Below are 16,548 nucleotides of genomic sequence, written 5' to 3'. Positions count from 1 at the left end.
AAGGGGGAAAGGTCATACAAAATACTGGATGACAACACAAACATAGCCACCTTCAGTCTTTCCTCATAGGTGTGCAGGTAAAATGCACATCCTCTTGAAGATCTGTGTGTTAGGCGATTAAAAGAGAAGTCTGCTAGAAGGCCTTTCATTTGAGAGAATCACCTTTAAAAAAAAGTGTTCAAGGGAGCAAACAGAAATAGAGAATTTTAATGCTTTACATTACAGCAACAAAATCTCAACTGCTTTGGGACCCATGCATCTAAAAGTGTTTCTAAGCACTACTCAGTCCTGGAGAGCTCCATTTTATACCACACCATAAATTCCCTTCTAGACCTGCCCTGCTTGTCAAACCCTCCTCCTCCTCCTCTTCCTTCCATTCTCACCACACCCATCCTTTAAAACAAGAACCATATGAGGCAATGGCCAAAGATCCCATTTCACATTACACATGTCAGACAAGATCCTGGCTAGGTCTCCTAAGTAAGAGAAGCCACTTGAATCCCTGGCAAGAGAATATTACAGTTCTGTTCCGTGAGTGGTTTTCCTGTCTCCCCCATTCTCCTCACTGCTCAGCATCCCAAGGCAAATAAATACACTGGAAGCCATGAGAAAGACAGTCTTCTGGATCCTCAGCTGACACCCTGGATGTCTGTGGAGGAAGATGCTCAGCACCTTTCTCATCTTTGTGTCCAAAAAGCACAAAGGATAACTGGCACATCTTAGGCTGCACACGGTCATGTACACACGTGCACAGGCAGACACACATACACACACAGACTGTAGGAAACAGAATTTCAACAGAACCTATGAACCACAAATATTTCTATGCCCAATAGGTCATAAACTATCATCTCTTCCTGAGAATCTGTTCAGAGAGACCTACCGACAGACGATTCTTCTACTGCAAAAAAACCCTTGGTCACGCTTTGGAAAAGGAATTCCTAATGTCATACAGTCCTGCTGCACCAATGCCACTGCCACCGTCTCCGCCCCCTCCCAGCTCCCATCCGAAGGATTCAGATTCATCCACCAGGCTTACATTACCATGCACCCACCCTGCAACCTCATCCTTGCCAAGCCCCTAATTACCATCTGTACATTCGTCATAATACCAGTCAAGTTCATAGTAATCCGCTTCGATAAATTTCTGCATAGTCAGTTTTCTCAGAACTGATTTTGCCGTGTTTCTGAGGTCAGGTGAAACGCAGCCATGCCTTCCTGCCTCTAGGGTAGGCTGAGCTGAACGGCAGCCCCCATAAGGCTGAAAGCAAGCTACACATTCTCAGTGACCGACAAAAGCCAGAAACGAAAAATAGAAAAAGGAAAAGAAAAAAAAGGACTAAAAAGGGTGAGGAGGAGAAAAATCAGAGAGGCAGACTTCCAAAGCCAGTGCCCTCACACTGCATGCACACCCTCATAAAGAAGCTCTGTACAGAACCCTTGAATGGGAGCAGACCAAATCATCCTATCAAAAGGCTGAGAAGGTGACGTCAGGGACACACACCACCACTTGGTGCTCTTAACTCAATCCTCTCTCCCTGGCTCCCCACACATCTTTCAATCGGACATGTTGCCATGGAGACTGGTCGGCTCTGCAAATGATGCAAGGATGCAGGAAATGTCTTCCACGGATGCTAAAGCTATTCTCTCTCAGGGATATCTGGGTCCATGCAAAGAGAAAATAGGAGTTTCTAATAAAATAATCTAAAACAAAGCACTCTGAGGGTTACAAGAGACCCTGTGGGCATCTTGTGCCCCCCAGGAAACAAAGACATCTAGAAGTTTCCTTGCAGTATGGGAGGTTTACCATAACCACACATTCCTCCTAACCCTAAATGCACCTCCGATTCTAACCCTAAATGTGCTCCAAGTCTGAAAAATAATCTTTTTTAAAGTGGGGGCAGGAGAGGAAACCTTTTGACTTTTACCCACCTACATGAATACTAACTTTTCCTTAGTCCTTTCAGAAAAAAAAAAAATCTGAGAATGTAGGGAACAGAGTGAGTCATCATTTTCTAAAGTTCCCTCCAAAGGAAAGGTTTACTCACAAATATCCGTATTGTATGAGGCTTTTCCATGCTCTCAGGGAAACAAAAAACTTGTGTGGCTTTAAGAAATACAATATACAACCAAAGAGAACTTCATAATAAAGCTAATTATAAGATTTAAATATACTCCATCTCCAATTACGGTGGCTGAAACATCATTCTACATCCCCAGCTCCAGTCACTTCCCTGATCTCTACTCCAAAAATACCAACTTTGACTTTAACTCCCCATTCTCATTCTACCCCCCCATATATTAATCAAAACCCTGGTCATTTCTTCCCCTACAATGTTTCTCACTGTCTGTCCGCTCATGGCCACCAATCTAGCTCAGCTGTCTCTCACTTGGACTTCTATAATATCTTCTGAATATCCTCCTTGTCTCAAGAATCTTCCCATCCTAATTCTTCCCACTTAAAGCATCCAAAGTACAGAGTAGATGATGTCATGCCCTTTCTCAATAAACTCTAGTAGTTTCCTATCACCTCAAGGTTCAACTTGAAACTTTTTGTCATTAGAGTCTTGATCCCAACATACACCTCCCTTTCTCACACCCAATGGACTGAACACATTTCTAATAAAGATTTGTTCATTACAAAAGGAAAGCTAAAAATCTTTCCAATCATATCCAAAATGAAACAGAAATGCTCAAGAGTGTTTTGCTTCTTTGTTTTAATGAATAGCACCGACACCAAGAGTTCACAGCCAGGACCCTACAACAGAAATAACCAATACTTACTGAACTAAGCAACAGACTGACTTAACACTCCCAACTGACAACTCTCAGGTCTTAGCAATCACATGGCTCTCACTCTTGTTTGGGCAGGCATCCAGGCCCTGCTGAGTTTCCAACAAGAAAAAAAAACAAAACACTACACCCCCTTGGGGAGGTTTAGTCAACCATTTGGGCTCTGCATCCTTGTTGAGTCTGTGGGTCATGACCCACATCCAGGAAAATAAAAATACATTTGAGTTGTATCAACAGTTACACAATCTCATTCCAAAGCAGAAATATAGCAACCTCCTCACATACACACCCCACCCCTCTACCATCTACTCTTGAAACCCTTCCTCAGGCTGTGACTCGATTATTTCTACCTTGGATTATGAAGTTTCTGGTGAAGAAGAGTCTTTGGATTCGTTCACACCAGCAATGGCCATGGAACAAACCACTGGCCAAGGATTCTTCCTTGCCATAAAAGTGAAGGTGTAATGGAGGACTTCTTAGCTGCCTTTTTTTCTTTCCCCATAATATAAATTGAAAAGATGACTGCTGAGCTCATAAATGTATAAACATACATACACACACACACACACACACACACACACACACACACACACACGCACACAAGAGATTCCCTAAACGTCAGAGAGCTAAGTGGGCTTTCTGCCTAGTTTTGGGAAGCTCATCACAAAGTTTACAAAAAAGAGAATTTTTTGATTAAAGGGGAATAAAATGCCAATTCACCACAGTGCCATATGAAACCCATGCTTCACAGGGCAAACTGAAAAAAAATGAGCAGGGCTTCACTAGAGTGAAGATCATGGATTCCCTTAAGAGAAAAGCAAGCGGTGAGAGAAATAAAAAACTGAGAAGATTCAATTCCAAAAGCCAGAATTAGGGTTTGATATAGAAACACCACCTCAATCCTTTAACTTGGAAATTAGACTGAGGCAATGAGGATTGTGGGGACATACCTCATCCAACAGTGAAAAGGAGGCCTGAAAAAAGGGAAACCTCAATTTGACTATAACCAAATCTAGAGTAAATATAGTAGGTCGTAATGATGGTGATGAGGATGAGGATGATGGTCACAATGATGATAAGCACTTATACAGTTCTTTACAGTTTGCAAAGAAATTCACATTGCAAAAAAAAAATCCACATAGGTTAATTCATTTAATCCTCACAATAATCCTGTACAAATAAGTACAAATTTATTATCCCCATTTTACAGCTGAGGAAACTAAAGCTGACTTGGTCAGGATAACACAGCTAAGTCATGTCAGAATTTGAACTCAGATTTTCCTTACTCCAAGAACCTTCTACTATATACTATACCATCTAGTGGCCTATTCAGAGGACTTTCAGCATTCACTCTGCTTTTAGAATAATTGGGAGGGGGCTGTACATAAGAAAGCAAAAGTCACCATCAGCCAAAACATTCTATAGCTTCAAATAGTAACCTTAATTCTCTGGCCCCTTTTCCTCAGATCTCCCGCTTTGCACCCTAGAGCTACCTTCAAAGCTCAGCTCAGCACCACCTGCTACATTGGGCCTTTCCTGATCTCCCTCGGCTGCTACTGCCTTTTCCCCAAATAATCTCATATGTGTTTATTTTATTGATTTTCTGTGTATACTGATATATGTCCATGATCTCTTCCATGACAGAATATAAGGTCCTTGAGGGTAGAGACCTTTTCATTTTTATTTTTGTATCCTCAACAATGAACACAGTGACTAGCACACAATATTTAATTAATGAATATGTTGATTGATTTCCTACCAACCATACATAGAAACAGTCACCCCATGCAACCACAATAGTATCACAGGAAAGTACAGATGGCTAGTAATCTAAACCCAATAGGGGACTCCATATGTCAGTTGTTGTTGGGTTTGTCCATTATTCTCCAAGAGGACCATGACATCAAGATGATGACATGACTTAGTTGACTTTGATCTGAGTGAGGGAGGGCTGTGTAAAGTCACCAACCTCACTTTCTTCTCCTGAGCCATCTAGGTCCAGTGGCTGATATTCATCAGGATGGCTGGAGATGGCCCAGGATGCAAAGTGAGACCCTGACCCTTTCAGGCTAAGGTCTTATCACATTCTCACTTTAAGTGAGATACACCCATTCAATGAATAGGCTTCTTTAAATCATAATAAGAACTGATAAATCCCCCTTAACTCCACTGTTCAATAAATCATCCAATATCATCCTCCCAGTGAATAGCACAGCATATGTTCTTGTTGTTTTTTAATTAAAGTCTCTCATTAGTCTTCTCATCTGTTGCTTAGGTCAGGTGTACCTTAATCTAACTGAATTTGACTCAATATGTGCTAATAATCAAACTCTATATGGTGAATTGCATTAGGTGCTAGGAATACAAAGATTAAACACAATCATACCATCCTTGCCCTCAAGAAGTTTACAAGGACATGACATGCATAGAAATAGGATTAATATGAGATAGAGTATAAAGAGGCAAAAGAGAAATCCAGAACCCTCTCAGTTAGGGGATGGAAAGGAAGGAGGGAAGAAGGAAGAGGGAAAAGGCTTTTTCTACAGGAGGTGAGCCTGAGAGGAAGAATTTCAATAGGAATAAATTAAGAAAAATATGGGGCAGCTAGGTGGCATAGTAGCTAACACGTTGGGCTTGGAACAAGGAAGACTCATCTTCTGAATTCAAATCCAGCCTCAAACACTTAGTAGCTGTATGACCCTGGGCAAGTCACTTAATCCTTTTTGCCTCAATTACCTCATCTGTAAATTGACCTGGGCCAACTACTCCAGTGTCTCTGCCAAGAAAGCCCTTGATGAGGTCATCAAGAGCAAGTCACCACTGAACAACAACAAATATATTCTAGGCCGAGAGGAGCTACATTAATGCACAGAGGTGGAAGATGATGGGACAAGATCAAGGACCATCAAATCATGAGGCAGAAACATGACGTATATACAGAGAAATTATGTGAAATGAGGTCAGAAAGACAGACCAGAGCCAGACTATGGAATGCCTTAGATGCCAGAATAAGGTATTTGTATTTAACAGAAAGACCCTGAAGACTATTGAGAAAGTCATGTTTCAAATTGTGAAATTAGAAAGATTTTTGCAGCTGTTTAAAGAATGTAGGAGAGAGGGGAAAGAAGGGAGGAAGGGAATCAGTTAGTAGGCCACATAAGGGATGAGGATGGCAATGTGAATAGAGAGGAGTGGATGATGCCAGAGATGGGATTCATAGAATTTGGTGATTTGGGGAGGAACAAAGGGAAAGAGTCAAAGGTGAATAACCCTAGGGCTTCATCTTGAGGTGTCTCTGAGAAGGTAGTGGTGCCATCAAAAGAAACAAGCAAGTTAGGAGGGGAAGGAGATTAGGAGAAAGTGAGAAGGTGACAGATTCACTTTTGGACATGAACACATGGAGATCCAGAAGAACATGCCAGAAGAGATACCCAAAAGGAAGTTAGAGATGCAGAAGAGGATTGGGGATAGAGATAGAGATGTAGGGAGTCACCTGCTGCATGACGGGAATCACTGAACTGGCAAGAACAGATGCAATTATCTAGACAGAGAGTACAAAAAGAGAGGTCCTAAGACAAAGCATGGAGGGATACCAGCAGCTGGGAACAAGACTAGTAACTAAGAGAAGCAAGAGTTGGAGCAATTGGACAAGTGGGAGGAGATCTAGAAGAAATCAAAACCACGAAGGCCAAGGAGAAAACAGCTAAGAGGAAGAAGAGGTGACAAAGTGTCCAATACTCCCACAGGGTACAGCAGGATGAGAACTGATAAAAGTCTACAGAATCTAGCAATCATGAGGTCACTGGTGACCTCTGTTAGACTGTGAGCTCCTAGAGAATAGGGACTGTCTTTTGTCTTTCTTTGTAGCCCCAATGTTTAGCATACTTCCTGGCACATAAGAGGTGCTTAATAAATGTTTAATGGCTTCCCAAAGCCAAGGGGTTGAGTGAATACAGCCTTGTATTTGGAGTCAGGAAGTCCATAGTTTAAATCCTGTCTTACACACCTGCTAGCTGTGTGCCCCTGAGCAAGGCATTCAACTCTGGGCCTCAGTTCCTTCATTCAAAGAGTGGACATAATAATAGACCTACCTCCCAAGGTTATTGTGAGGATGAAATGAGATATTTGTAAAGTGCTTTTGAAAAAAAAAATGGTGCTACTGGTTGACCTTGGAGAGAACAGTTTCAGCTGACTGGCAGAGCCAGAAAACAGAAGGGAAAGGGTTGAAAGTCAGATTGTAAAGGATTGAGAAGTGAATGAGTAGTAAGGAAATGGAGGCAAGAATTGCTTCAGAAGTCTGGTTGTGAAAGGGAGAGAGGCCACAGGATAATGGCTTGAGGGTATAGCAGGGTCAAGGGAACATCACCCATTTTGAATTAAAGGAAGCCTTGGAGGTTCCCTAATCCAACCCCTTCATTTTATAAATAAGGAAACTAAGGTCAATAGAAGGCAGTATGATTTCTTCTAAGATCATCCAGGGCAACAAGAGGAAGAGTCAAGATTTAAGCCCAGGTCTGTAAGACTTCAAACATATTGGTCTTTCTCCTATGTCATTCTTCTTCTAATTTTGACCCTAACCCTCCAAATCTGCCCCTAACCCTAACTCACGTCTTTCAAGGCCTAAAGATATCTGAATAAACAGCAGAACAAACTACCAAGAAACAAGAGAATGAAGAGCAAACTTAAGAGGAGTAAGAGAGGGTGGTCCCCCTTCCTAGGCACCTCCTTCCACATTGTTGGCAGAACCAGTCATTCACCACAAATCTCAAGGAAAAAGTCAATTCATTCCTCAAAATGAAAAGTTCTGAGCTTTTGCCTGGCACATTCCAAAGCTTAGAAAGGAAAGGGGGAAATCATCTTCCCAAATGGACGTATCAGTTGAGTTTATGCAATATGGTAGAGGAGCTCTTTGGATCTGAAGTCCAATAGAAAAAAAAAGATCTTTCTGGTCTTCAGCTCCTAAGGCAATAGATGAGCCTAGCATGAAATAATGTTTCACAAAAATGTTTTTCCTCTCTTGATTGACTTGAAACAATAATCGGTTTAATAACAGGGTGCCTTTGGGATACCCTGGATTTTTTTTTTAAGCACAGTTGCCATCAGTCATTCTACTCTGATGGCAGATGGCATGGTGTTAATGAACAGCTTGCCAGCATGTATCCTTAACTACCCTTCCCTCTCCGTCTGTTTTTTTTAAAAGCTGCTTTCAAGAGTGGTATAAAACCACCCCTCCTGCACATGTAAAGTCCCCCTACATTTTTCACCCCCTCCATCCATCAAAAACGAAAAAGCAAGGTTGTGCTTTTTTATAATAGGTTCAAACACAGGATGAAATTCGACAAAAGTTGGACACCAAAAGCTACAGCATCTCTGACTGTATCATTAAAATTAATCTGAACCTCAGGGGAAGAAGGATTTGCTTTATGTCAGCAGAATCTTTAATAGAGGAAGGGTGATTGAACCAGCTTGGTACTTGCTTGTGACCTAGTGCTCACTCAGCTAATGAAGAACCAACTACAGAATCACAAATGAACTGGAAATGCAAAGTACAACAATTATGATCCTCCGATAACCTACCCTCCACCTAACTCGCTGAAGTTTGTGTTGATTATGTGGGGGTGGGACGGATCATAGAGTGCCGAGCTGTAAATGAATGTATTTCCCACAGCATTCCAGCTTTGTCTTAGGCAACGTGTTGAAAAAAGAAAATTCTTAATCTGTGAAGTATCCTTCCATCCCACTGTCTCCCCCTTCTTATCCATTTTGCCTCTTAAAGAAGATAAAATCAGTATCAACAGAAAGAATGAGCAAAGTGAGCCCACGCACAGCTAGAGCTAGAGGGGGAAATCCTTAACTAAACAAAGGACTAAGATGATCAGAATAGATCAAACACTTTGGATTATGTGAAAATGAGAATTTTTTGACTGAACAAAATCAATGCAGCCAGAAAAACAAAAGAGAGAATTAGAGGAATACAATGGGAAAAAGTACTATATTTGGAGTCGGAGGCTCTGAGTTTTAATGCTGACACTGTGACTTAATACTTATTCAAATTTAGGCTAATCTTAATCTCTCTTGGCCTCAATTTCCTCATCTGCAAAATGAGGGATTGGTATAGATGACCTTGAAGATCCTTTCTAACTCTAACTCTAACTAAATCTATAAAAAAAGGAAAGGGTATGGGGGGAAGAAACAACAACAAAACTGCATGAAGTATCTCTGGAAAAGAACTGACACAAATATGTAAGACCAGGCATTCTTCAATAGATAAGTGGTCAAAGGATATGAACAGTTTCTAAAAGAAGAACTGCAAACCATCAACAACCGAATGAAAGATGCTTCAATTCCCTAATAAAAAAAGAATGCAAATTAAAAGAGTTCCAAGATTTTTGCATGACACAACTTGGCGAAGGTAAAGATGAAAGGAGTCCATGTTGGGTGGACTATGAAAAGAAAGAAACACTAATAAATGCCTGGTGCAGCTGTAACCTGATCCAATTGTTCTGAAAGACAATTTGGAAACAGGAAGGAAAAGTCACTAAACTGTTCATACCCTCTGACCCTGGTGATCCCTGGGCATAAATATGCCCACTGACAAACCCTCAAGGAAGTCAAAGAAGAAAAACCTTTATACACATCAGAATATTTATAGTAATACTTTGTGTGATCAAAAAAAAATCTCAAAAAACTGGAAACTAAGTGGGAGCCCAAAGAATGTTCAATGACTAAACAAACTGTAGCATATGGGCATGATGCAATACAATTGCACTGCAAAAAATAAAAATAATACAGATTTTTGAAGATAACACATTTAGAGACACAAGGGAAGACTTTAATGAACTTGTTCAGAGTGATATTCTCCAAGAATAATATACATGGTGACTACATGAAAGTAAATTAAAATGACTCATCTTTTTAACTTCTCTTCCACAATAAACAAAATCCCAAGGTTATTTGTTGCCTTCCATATAGTTCTAATAGGTTAATATGGTCTCTTGTCTGATTTTTTTAAGTATCTGGGGGTTTTTTAAATAATGATAATACAACTAAGTGGCACAGTGGATAGAGTATCAGCCCTGGAATCAGAAGGACTGGAGTTCAAATCTGGCCTCAGATACCTATTAGCTGTATGACTCTGGGCAAGTCACTTAACCTCCATTGCCTCTAAAGAACAAAAATGAAAACAATAAAAAAAGTCAATTTTCTTAAAAGAAAATATCTATAACTTCTTGAAATTCCATATCATTCAGGCAAAATCCTATTACATTTGAACAAGTTGTAAATGGACAGCAGGGTTAACCAATAGGAGGGAGAAGATTTCAGAAACTGCAGAAGTATAAAAGCTAACTGCATACAATGGGTAGTCATGTACACAATGATCATTTTACATGCACATATCACAAAAGAAAAATTAGCCTCTGTAACTACAGCTATTCAGGATCATGTTGTAATGTGTATATTTATCTCAGAACCAACACAGATGCAATTAAAGAGCATCGGTTCTCAAGGCAGCAAGCAAAAAAAATCTTGAATTCAAAAAATGCTTCGTCTGACAAATCTGTTGCATTAGAAAGGTCAGGAAATGTTCTATTGTGCAAGTCAAATCAATGACCTAGAATCTATGGGGTTTTTTAAATCTCATAACTTCATTAAAACGTAAATCTGATGGGTCACTATCCTGCTATAAGATTTTCAGTGGCTCCCTATTATTTCTGTCATTCATTAGTAAATTTGGAGAACACACAATTTATTTTTAATATGTATGGGAAAAGACAGAAGCATGGTATATGAAAATAAAGTGTTTGCCTTAGAATCAAGAAGATTTGGCTTCGATCCTGTCTCTAACATTATACCTACATGTTCTTGGGCAAGTCTCAACCTCTCAGTAACCCAAGCCGCTATCCAAGACTACATTACAAACACTCATCAGCAGTCCAAATTAATGATGAGTGCCCTGACCAATGAAATAACAAATCTAGATACAAATAACAATAGAATGTGTACATGGTTAGATTTATGGGTCTTTTATAGGATGTGGTTTGTGACTACAGATGCCCTCACAGGTGAGAGGATCTCTACCCAGATGGTTGGAAAATTCTGGATCCCAGAATTTTAGAGCTGAAAGAGACCATAGAGACCATGTAGGTCAGCCTCTTCATTTTACAGATAGGGAAATGGAGGCCCAGAAAAGGTAAGTAACTTGCCCAAGGTAACAGTAAATGGTGAAGAGTCCTTGAGTTTCAGAACAGATACCAATGTATATGTGAAACCACAGGAATAAACCTGAAAAAAGAATTGGGAAACTTTTACTTTTTTTATTGTTAAGTCATTTTCTAGTTGTGTCTGACTCTCTGTTACCTCATTTGGGGTTTTCTTGGCAAAGATACTGGAGTGTTTGCTATTTCCTTCTCCAGCTCCTTTTACAGATGAAGAAACTGAGGCAAAGAGGGTCAAGTGACTTGCCCAGGGTCCTACAGATAGTATCTGAGGTCAGATTTTAACTCAGATATTCCTGACTCCAGGTCCATGGGCCATCTACTACAGTATCATATATTTACTTATATTGACCTAAAATCTTCCTCCCTATAACTTATGACCTTTAGTATTAGTTTTGGTCATTTAAGGTCAAGCAGAATGACAGCCCATTAGATATTTGATAATTCGATAACACAAAGCATGTAGCTCCTAATCATCTCTCCTCCCAGCTAAATAACCCTACTTCCTTCAACCAATCATCCTCCAGCCTAGAGGAAAAGGTCCTGTCTGTTGTCATAATTTCAACTATCAGCCTGGGGAATAATGGCCTGATATCTCTGATGCAAGGATCAGTCTTTCTAAGTAGAGGGAGGCTCACCACAACGTCTAGCCAGGCCAAGAGGTGGGCTTTTTCTGTGACAATATCTGATGAAGACCGTACAGAGCAAATATAATCCACATTGGTGGAGGAGAGTAGCTATATAGACAAAACCATACATCTTGAAATATGGTGATCAGTGGAAGGTTCTGCTAGTCGGGAACTCATTTTCCCAGCAAGCCGCCTATCCTTGGTTTCCAAGACATCAGCTGTGTCATCTTCAAGTCCAAAACTATCAATTGATCCATTAGCAACTAGGAAAAGAGGCTATTTTGAAGATGAGAATATACTGATTATGAGACAGCTTTGTGCTTCTGACCTTTGGTCAAAAGATGAGTAAAGATGTCTCTTTGTCTTTGAATGCTGCCTGACATCAGAATGTTTAAAAACAAACAGTAAACTCATCAATGTATTGATTTTTTCTAATGTTTTCACTCTAAATACTAAAGAGAGACAAATAACAGCTGACATTTATAGAATGCTTTTAGCTTTACTAAGTATTTTGCATGGTGCCAACCATTATCTCACTTGACCCTTACAATAACCCTGAGAAGTAGCTATCCCAGGTACTAGTAACTCCATTTCAAAGATGAGGAAATTGAGGTTTAATTTCCCCATGCTCATACAGCTGGTGAGAACTGAAATCAAATCCAGGTTGCTGGGATTTCTCAGATTCTTCAAACCCAGAGATATAGCTGCATCCTAAAGACTGGCACCTCTTTGTCTGAATTGGATTCAAGCAATAAATGAAAGGAGAAAGAGAGTAGTGAGGGAAAAATGACAGCAACTATCTCTCGATAAATTGCAAACTCTCTTGAGAGAAGGAATGATTTGATTCTGACTTTGTGTCCCCAAAAGGGGCACTTGGCGGTGTTTGCTGATTGGCTGACTGGCTTCTCTAAGGTCTCACTGCTATTAAAAAACACAAGGCAGAATTCTAACTCCAGTGTTCTAACCTCAAGTTCAGAGGTTTTTGATCTCATTATAATAGTCAACAAAGGGTTAACCTGGGCTAAAGGGTCTGGCTTGCCTCTAAGGACACAGCATGGTAACACACCTGGCTGCTGGTCTGTTCCTTCCCCACCCTTGATTTGATAGGAGACATGGCTACATTCTAAAGATGGATGCCTGTTTGTCTGCACTGAACTTAAACAGAAAGATAGCAAAATGAAAGGAATGAGGAAAAAAGAGATGGCAGCAGGGCCTGAATGGGAGCCCAGGGATGGTCGGCACCTGACTGAAGATACTGACTTTGGCCCAGAGACAGGTGCAAGGGTTATTTATGCAGATGAATGTTAATGACTGGATAATGAAAGTAAACAAAGCAGGAATGCAAAATGATTGATTGACATTAGGGAGACAAGAAAGGAAGATGCCTTCCAGTAACACAGGGAAGGGTAGAAAGGAGAATTTGGCATAAGGAATATAACAAGAGTGACACTTGCAAACACAAACCTGACAAGTTTATGCCCACTTTTTTAACCAGAGCTAGAACGCCTCATTTACAGAGATCAATCCAGATTTATTCTACACTATTCTGTGACCGGAGAAGATCATATAAAAGAGGGAGCCGGGAGCAATGATCTTGCTACATCACTGCAATGATACAGCAAGAAAGAGGGAGCCACATTCGTTGCAGACGGTCAACTGGTATTTATTAAATGCCTACTATGTGCCAGGTGCTGGGGATGCGAAGAAAAACAAAAGACAGTCCCTGCTTCCAAGGAGCTCCCAGTCCAACCGGGAAGGCAACCCCCATTTACAATCAGCTATGGACAGGAAAGATTGAGACAGGATAAACTGGAGAGAAACAAGGGAAGGAGGCACCGAAATGAAGGACTGGGAAAGGTTTCTTGTAGAAAGTGATGTTTTATTTGGGGATTTAAAGGAAGCCAGGAAGCAGAATTAAAAAGCAAGAGTCTGGGAATGGGGGACAGTCAGAAAAAACACTCTGAAGTTGGAGAGGTAGGAGTGCCCTGTGCAAAGACCACCAAGGAGGCTGGGGGCACTTTCAAGCCCTAAAGTTCGTTCAGGAAAAACTACTGGATTAAAGGAATAGGACCAAGGAGGCTGCTTACATGACAGACAGATATTTTCTGATCATTGCTCCCCTTAATTTAAAAAAAGAAGTCATTTAGACCAAGAACTCTTCAAAGGGAAAGATTCAAGAATAAGCTGGAAAAGCTGAACTAATTGTTGTTGAATGGGAACTGCAGAGTATGTGTGTGTAGGACTGCAGAGTCAAGGAAAAGCCAGGTCCATCTCCTATCTCAGATACTCTCTGTGTGATCCAGGAGAAGGTACAACCTCTCTGGGCCTCAGGGTCTTGAAAGATGAGGGGGGATTTGGATCTTTTGCTTTCATCCCATCTAATCTTCTTTACTTTAGGTGAGTGAAACATGATCTAGAAAAGCTAAGCTTTCAGAAAGCAAGCACCCTCATCCGCCAGTTAGGATTGGTCAACCCACCAGGAGCACACATCTTTTTCTCTTGGCATGCTGACAAGGTCACCAGAGGACCTGGGGTGTGGAAAAAAAAATGAAGTCACCTTTTAGACTGAGGCTTACTCCCACACAGTAAGGATATCTTGGGTTAAGTATTTACTTAAGTCCCATAGATGGAGGTCCTTTCCTCCTGTTTTCCTATCTAACACTAATTCTAAGAATCGGTATAACCTCAAAGCTCTGACTGTTATCATGGAGAAGTCGCTTCCTTTTCCCTTCCATATTTATGTATATGTGGATCTATGATTATAGGGCAGCCCGGAGGTACAGTGGATGCCTGGAGTCAGGAGGACCTGAGTTCAAATTCAGCCTCAGACACTTACCTAGCTGTGTCACTCTGGGCAAGTCATTTAACCCTATTTGCCTTGGTTTCTTCATCTATGAAATGAGCTAGAGAAGGAAAGGGCAAACCACTCTGGTATCTTTGCCAAGAAAACCCAGATCATGAAGAGTCTGAAACTGAAAAGTAGCTGAATGACCAAATCTATGATTATACTTTCTTTTCCCTTTTTTTTTTTTTTGGTAATAGACCTGTGCTTCATCATCAGTATAAGAAGCTTTTAGAGTTGTGCCTGTGTGCAGCGAAATGTCAAATGACTGGCCAGGATCTGTATTGATTCTCTACATATCTTAATAGTTCTGTATGCATACACTTACATTCTCTAACTTACTTATGGAAATGACAGGGGCACCAGCTATGAGATATCCTTAATAAAAATAGAAGGAAAACAAGATGCGTTTTTCCACTTTTTTCTATCAAGCCACATCTTCAGTGCTGCACAATTAACTAATAGTTATAAAAAATAAAAGATTCCCCATTATTCTTTAATTATTTAAAAAAGCATGAAGTGGAGCAGAGTGTGACATGTCAGCAGAGACAGCCAGACTGTGAAAGACTTTGAATGGCCAGTGGAGCTTATGTTGTATCCTGAGAAGCAAGAGGGAGCCATGGAAGCTGCTTGAGTGACATGACTATACTTATGGTTTTGAGAATTATAGTTTGGTAGCTATAAAGAAGATGGATTGTCAAGCAGAGAACATGGAGGCAAGAGGAGCAAATGGGAGGTGCTGGTGAGAAGGGAAGAGGGCCTGAGCAAGGGTGGTGGCCATGGGCAGCAAAAGGGGACAGATGTAGCAAGCATATTGTGGAGGTGGGATCAGCATGATTTGGCAGCTAATTAGATACGTGAGAGAAGGAGGCATTCAGGATAAGTGAGATATTCCAAAGTGAGCGAAATTATTGTGGAAAGCTTAAATATTCATGTATGCCACTGGTTATTTACATTATTACAAATTGCTAAGGATCATTGTAAGTCATGATGCATACTGGAGGGAAAGGAGAGAGGAAGAGAGGAAGGAAAGAAAAAAGGAAGGAAGGAAGGAAATATAGAAAAGAAAAAAGAAAAGACAAAAAAGAGATCCATCGTTTTCCCTGTGGAAAAGGCTATTTGACCACTCAGTAAAATGGGAAAAGTCTAATCAGATGCTGGGAGGCCTCTCTGTTCTTAGCTATAACTATTTGAGAGCTGGTTTTATCAAAGCAAAAAGACAACCAAACACACAAACAAAAAGCAAAGCTTCCAGCACAGAGAAAAGAGGGAAAGAAAGGGATTTTTCTTTAATCCGTTCCAACACGTAACCCAGATTTTCCTCTGATTGGCCTGGTAGCAGTCACAAAATCATTGTGAAACACTTTTACTGATAAAGAAGTTATTTTAAAAGTAAAATATATAAGATTAGAAATGGAAAGGCTCAGGCAGGCATTAGAGCTTGTTGCCCTTTTCCCATGACTGGGAGGTAGACAAAACGAAGCCATTTGTTTGGTTTAAATCACAAGTAAATTGGTTTCAGCTGGCCGTACCAGTAGGCTAAGAAAGAAGCAATTACAAAAAATCATCTGTAAAATCGACATCTTTATTGTGAAAGCTTTTTAACGTTCCATATCCTGGGGAGAGAATACTTGTAGTCAAAAAAATGGCAGGTTCACAGATGGAGGGCTGGGAGAGATCCTGAAAGTCAGTGAGGACAAACTTCTCAGTTTGCAAATGAGGAAACTGAGACCCGGAGGGGTTAAGTGTGACTTGCCTGGGGTTACAGAGGTAGGAAGTATCTGAGGCTGGATATGAACCTGGGTCTTCTTGACCAATATTCTCTACTCTGTGCCCTGGGTTCAAGACCTGTCTCTTCAGTTTAACTACATGACCTTAGACATAAGTCATGTAAGATCTTTAGGCCTCACTTTCCTTAAATGTAAAAAACTAACTGACCTCTAAGGTTTCTTCCAGCTCATCTTCAGATATGGCAGAACACGCAGTCAGATTTTAAATTACATCTCCCAGCACCTAGCATAGTGTGTGGTATACAGAAGGTACTTAACAAATCCTTGTTGACTAACAC

At 40.5% G+C, this 16,548-nt stretch overlaps 1 protein-coding gene across 14 annotated transcripts in view; it reads right to left on the bottom strand.

Annotated features, from left to right (window-relative positions):
* TRAK1 (trafficking kinesin protein 1) overlaps positions 1–16,548 on the bottom strand; it is a 139,363-nt gene that overhangs the window by 83,377 nt on the left and 39,438 nt on the right. The window contains exon 1 of one of the 14 annotated variants that reach the window (XM_072651447.1): positions 1,090–6,226. The exons of 11 other annotated variants lie outside the window; for them this stretch is intronic. In XM_072651447.1, the coding sequence (XP_072507548.1) occupies positions 1,090–1,153 (64 nt within the window). In that variant the 5' untranslated portion in view covers positions 1,154–6,226. Of the gene's footprint in view, positions 1–1,089; positions 6,227–16,548 lie in introns of those variants that run through there. 2 more of the 14 variants (XM_072651455.1, XM_072651456.1) reach the window with 2 other exon arrangements.

The sequence above is a fragment of the Notamacropus eugenii genome, chromosome 3, assembly GCF_028372415.1.
Source record: "Notamacropus eugenii isolate mMacEug1 chromosome 3, mMacEug1.pri_v2, whole genome shotgun sequence".
NCBI lineage: Eukaryota > Metazoa > Chordata > Mammalia > Diprotodontia > Macropodidae > Notamacropus > Notamacropus eugenii.
Note: the sequence above shows the minus strand (reverse complement) of the source record. Positions and strands in the feature narration are given on the sequence as shown.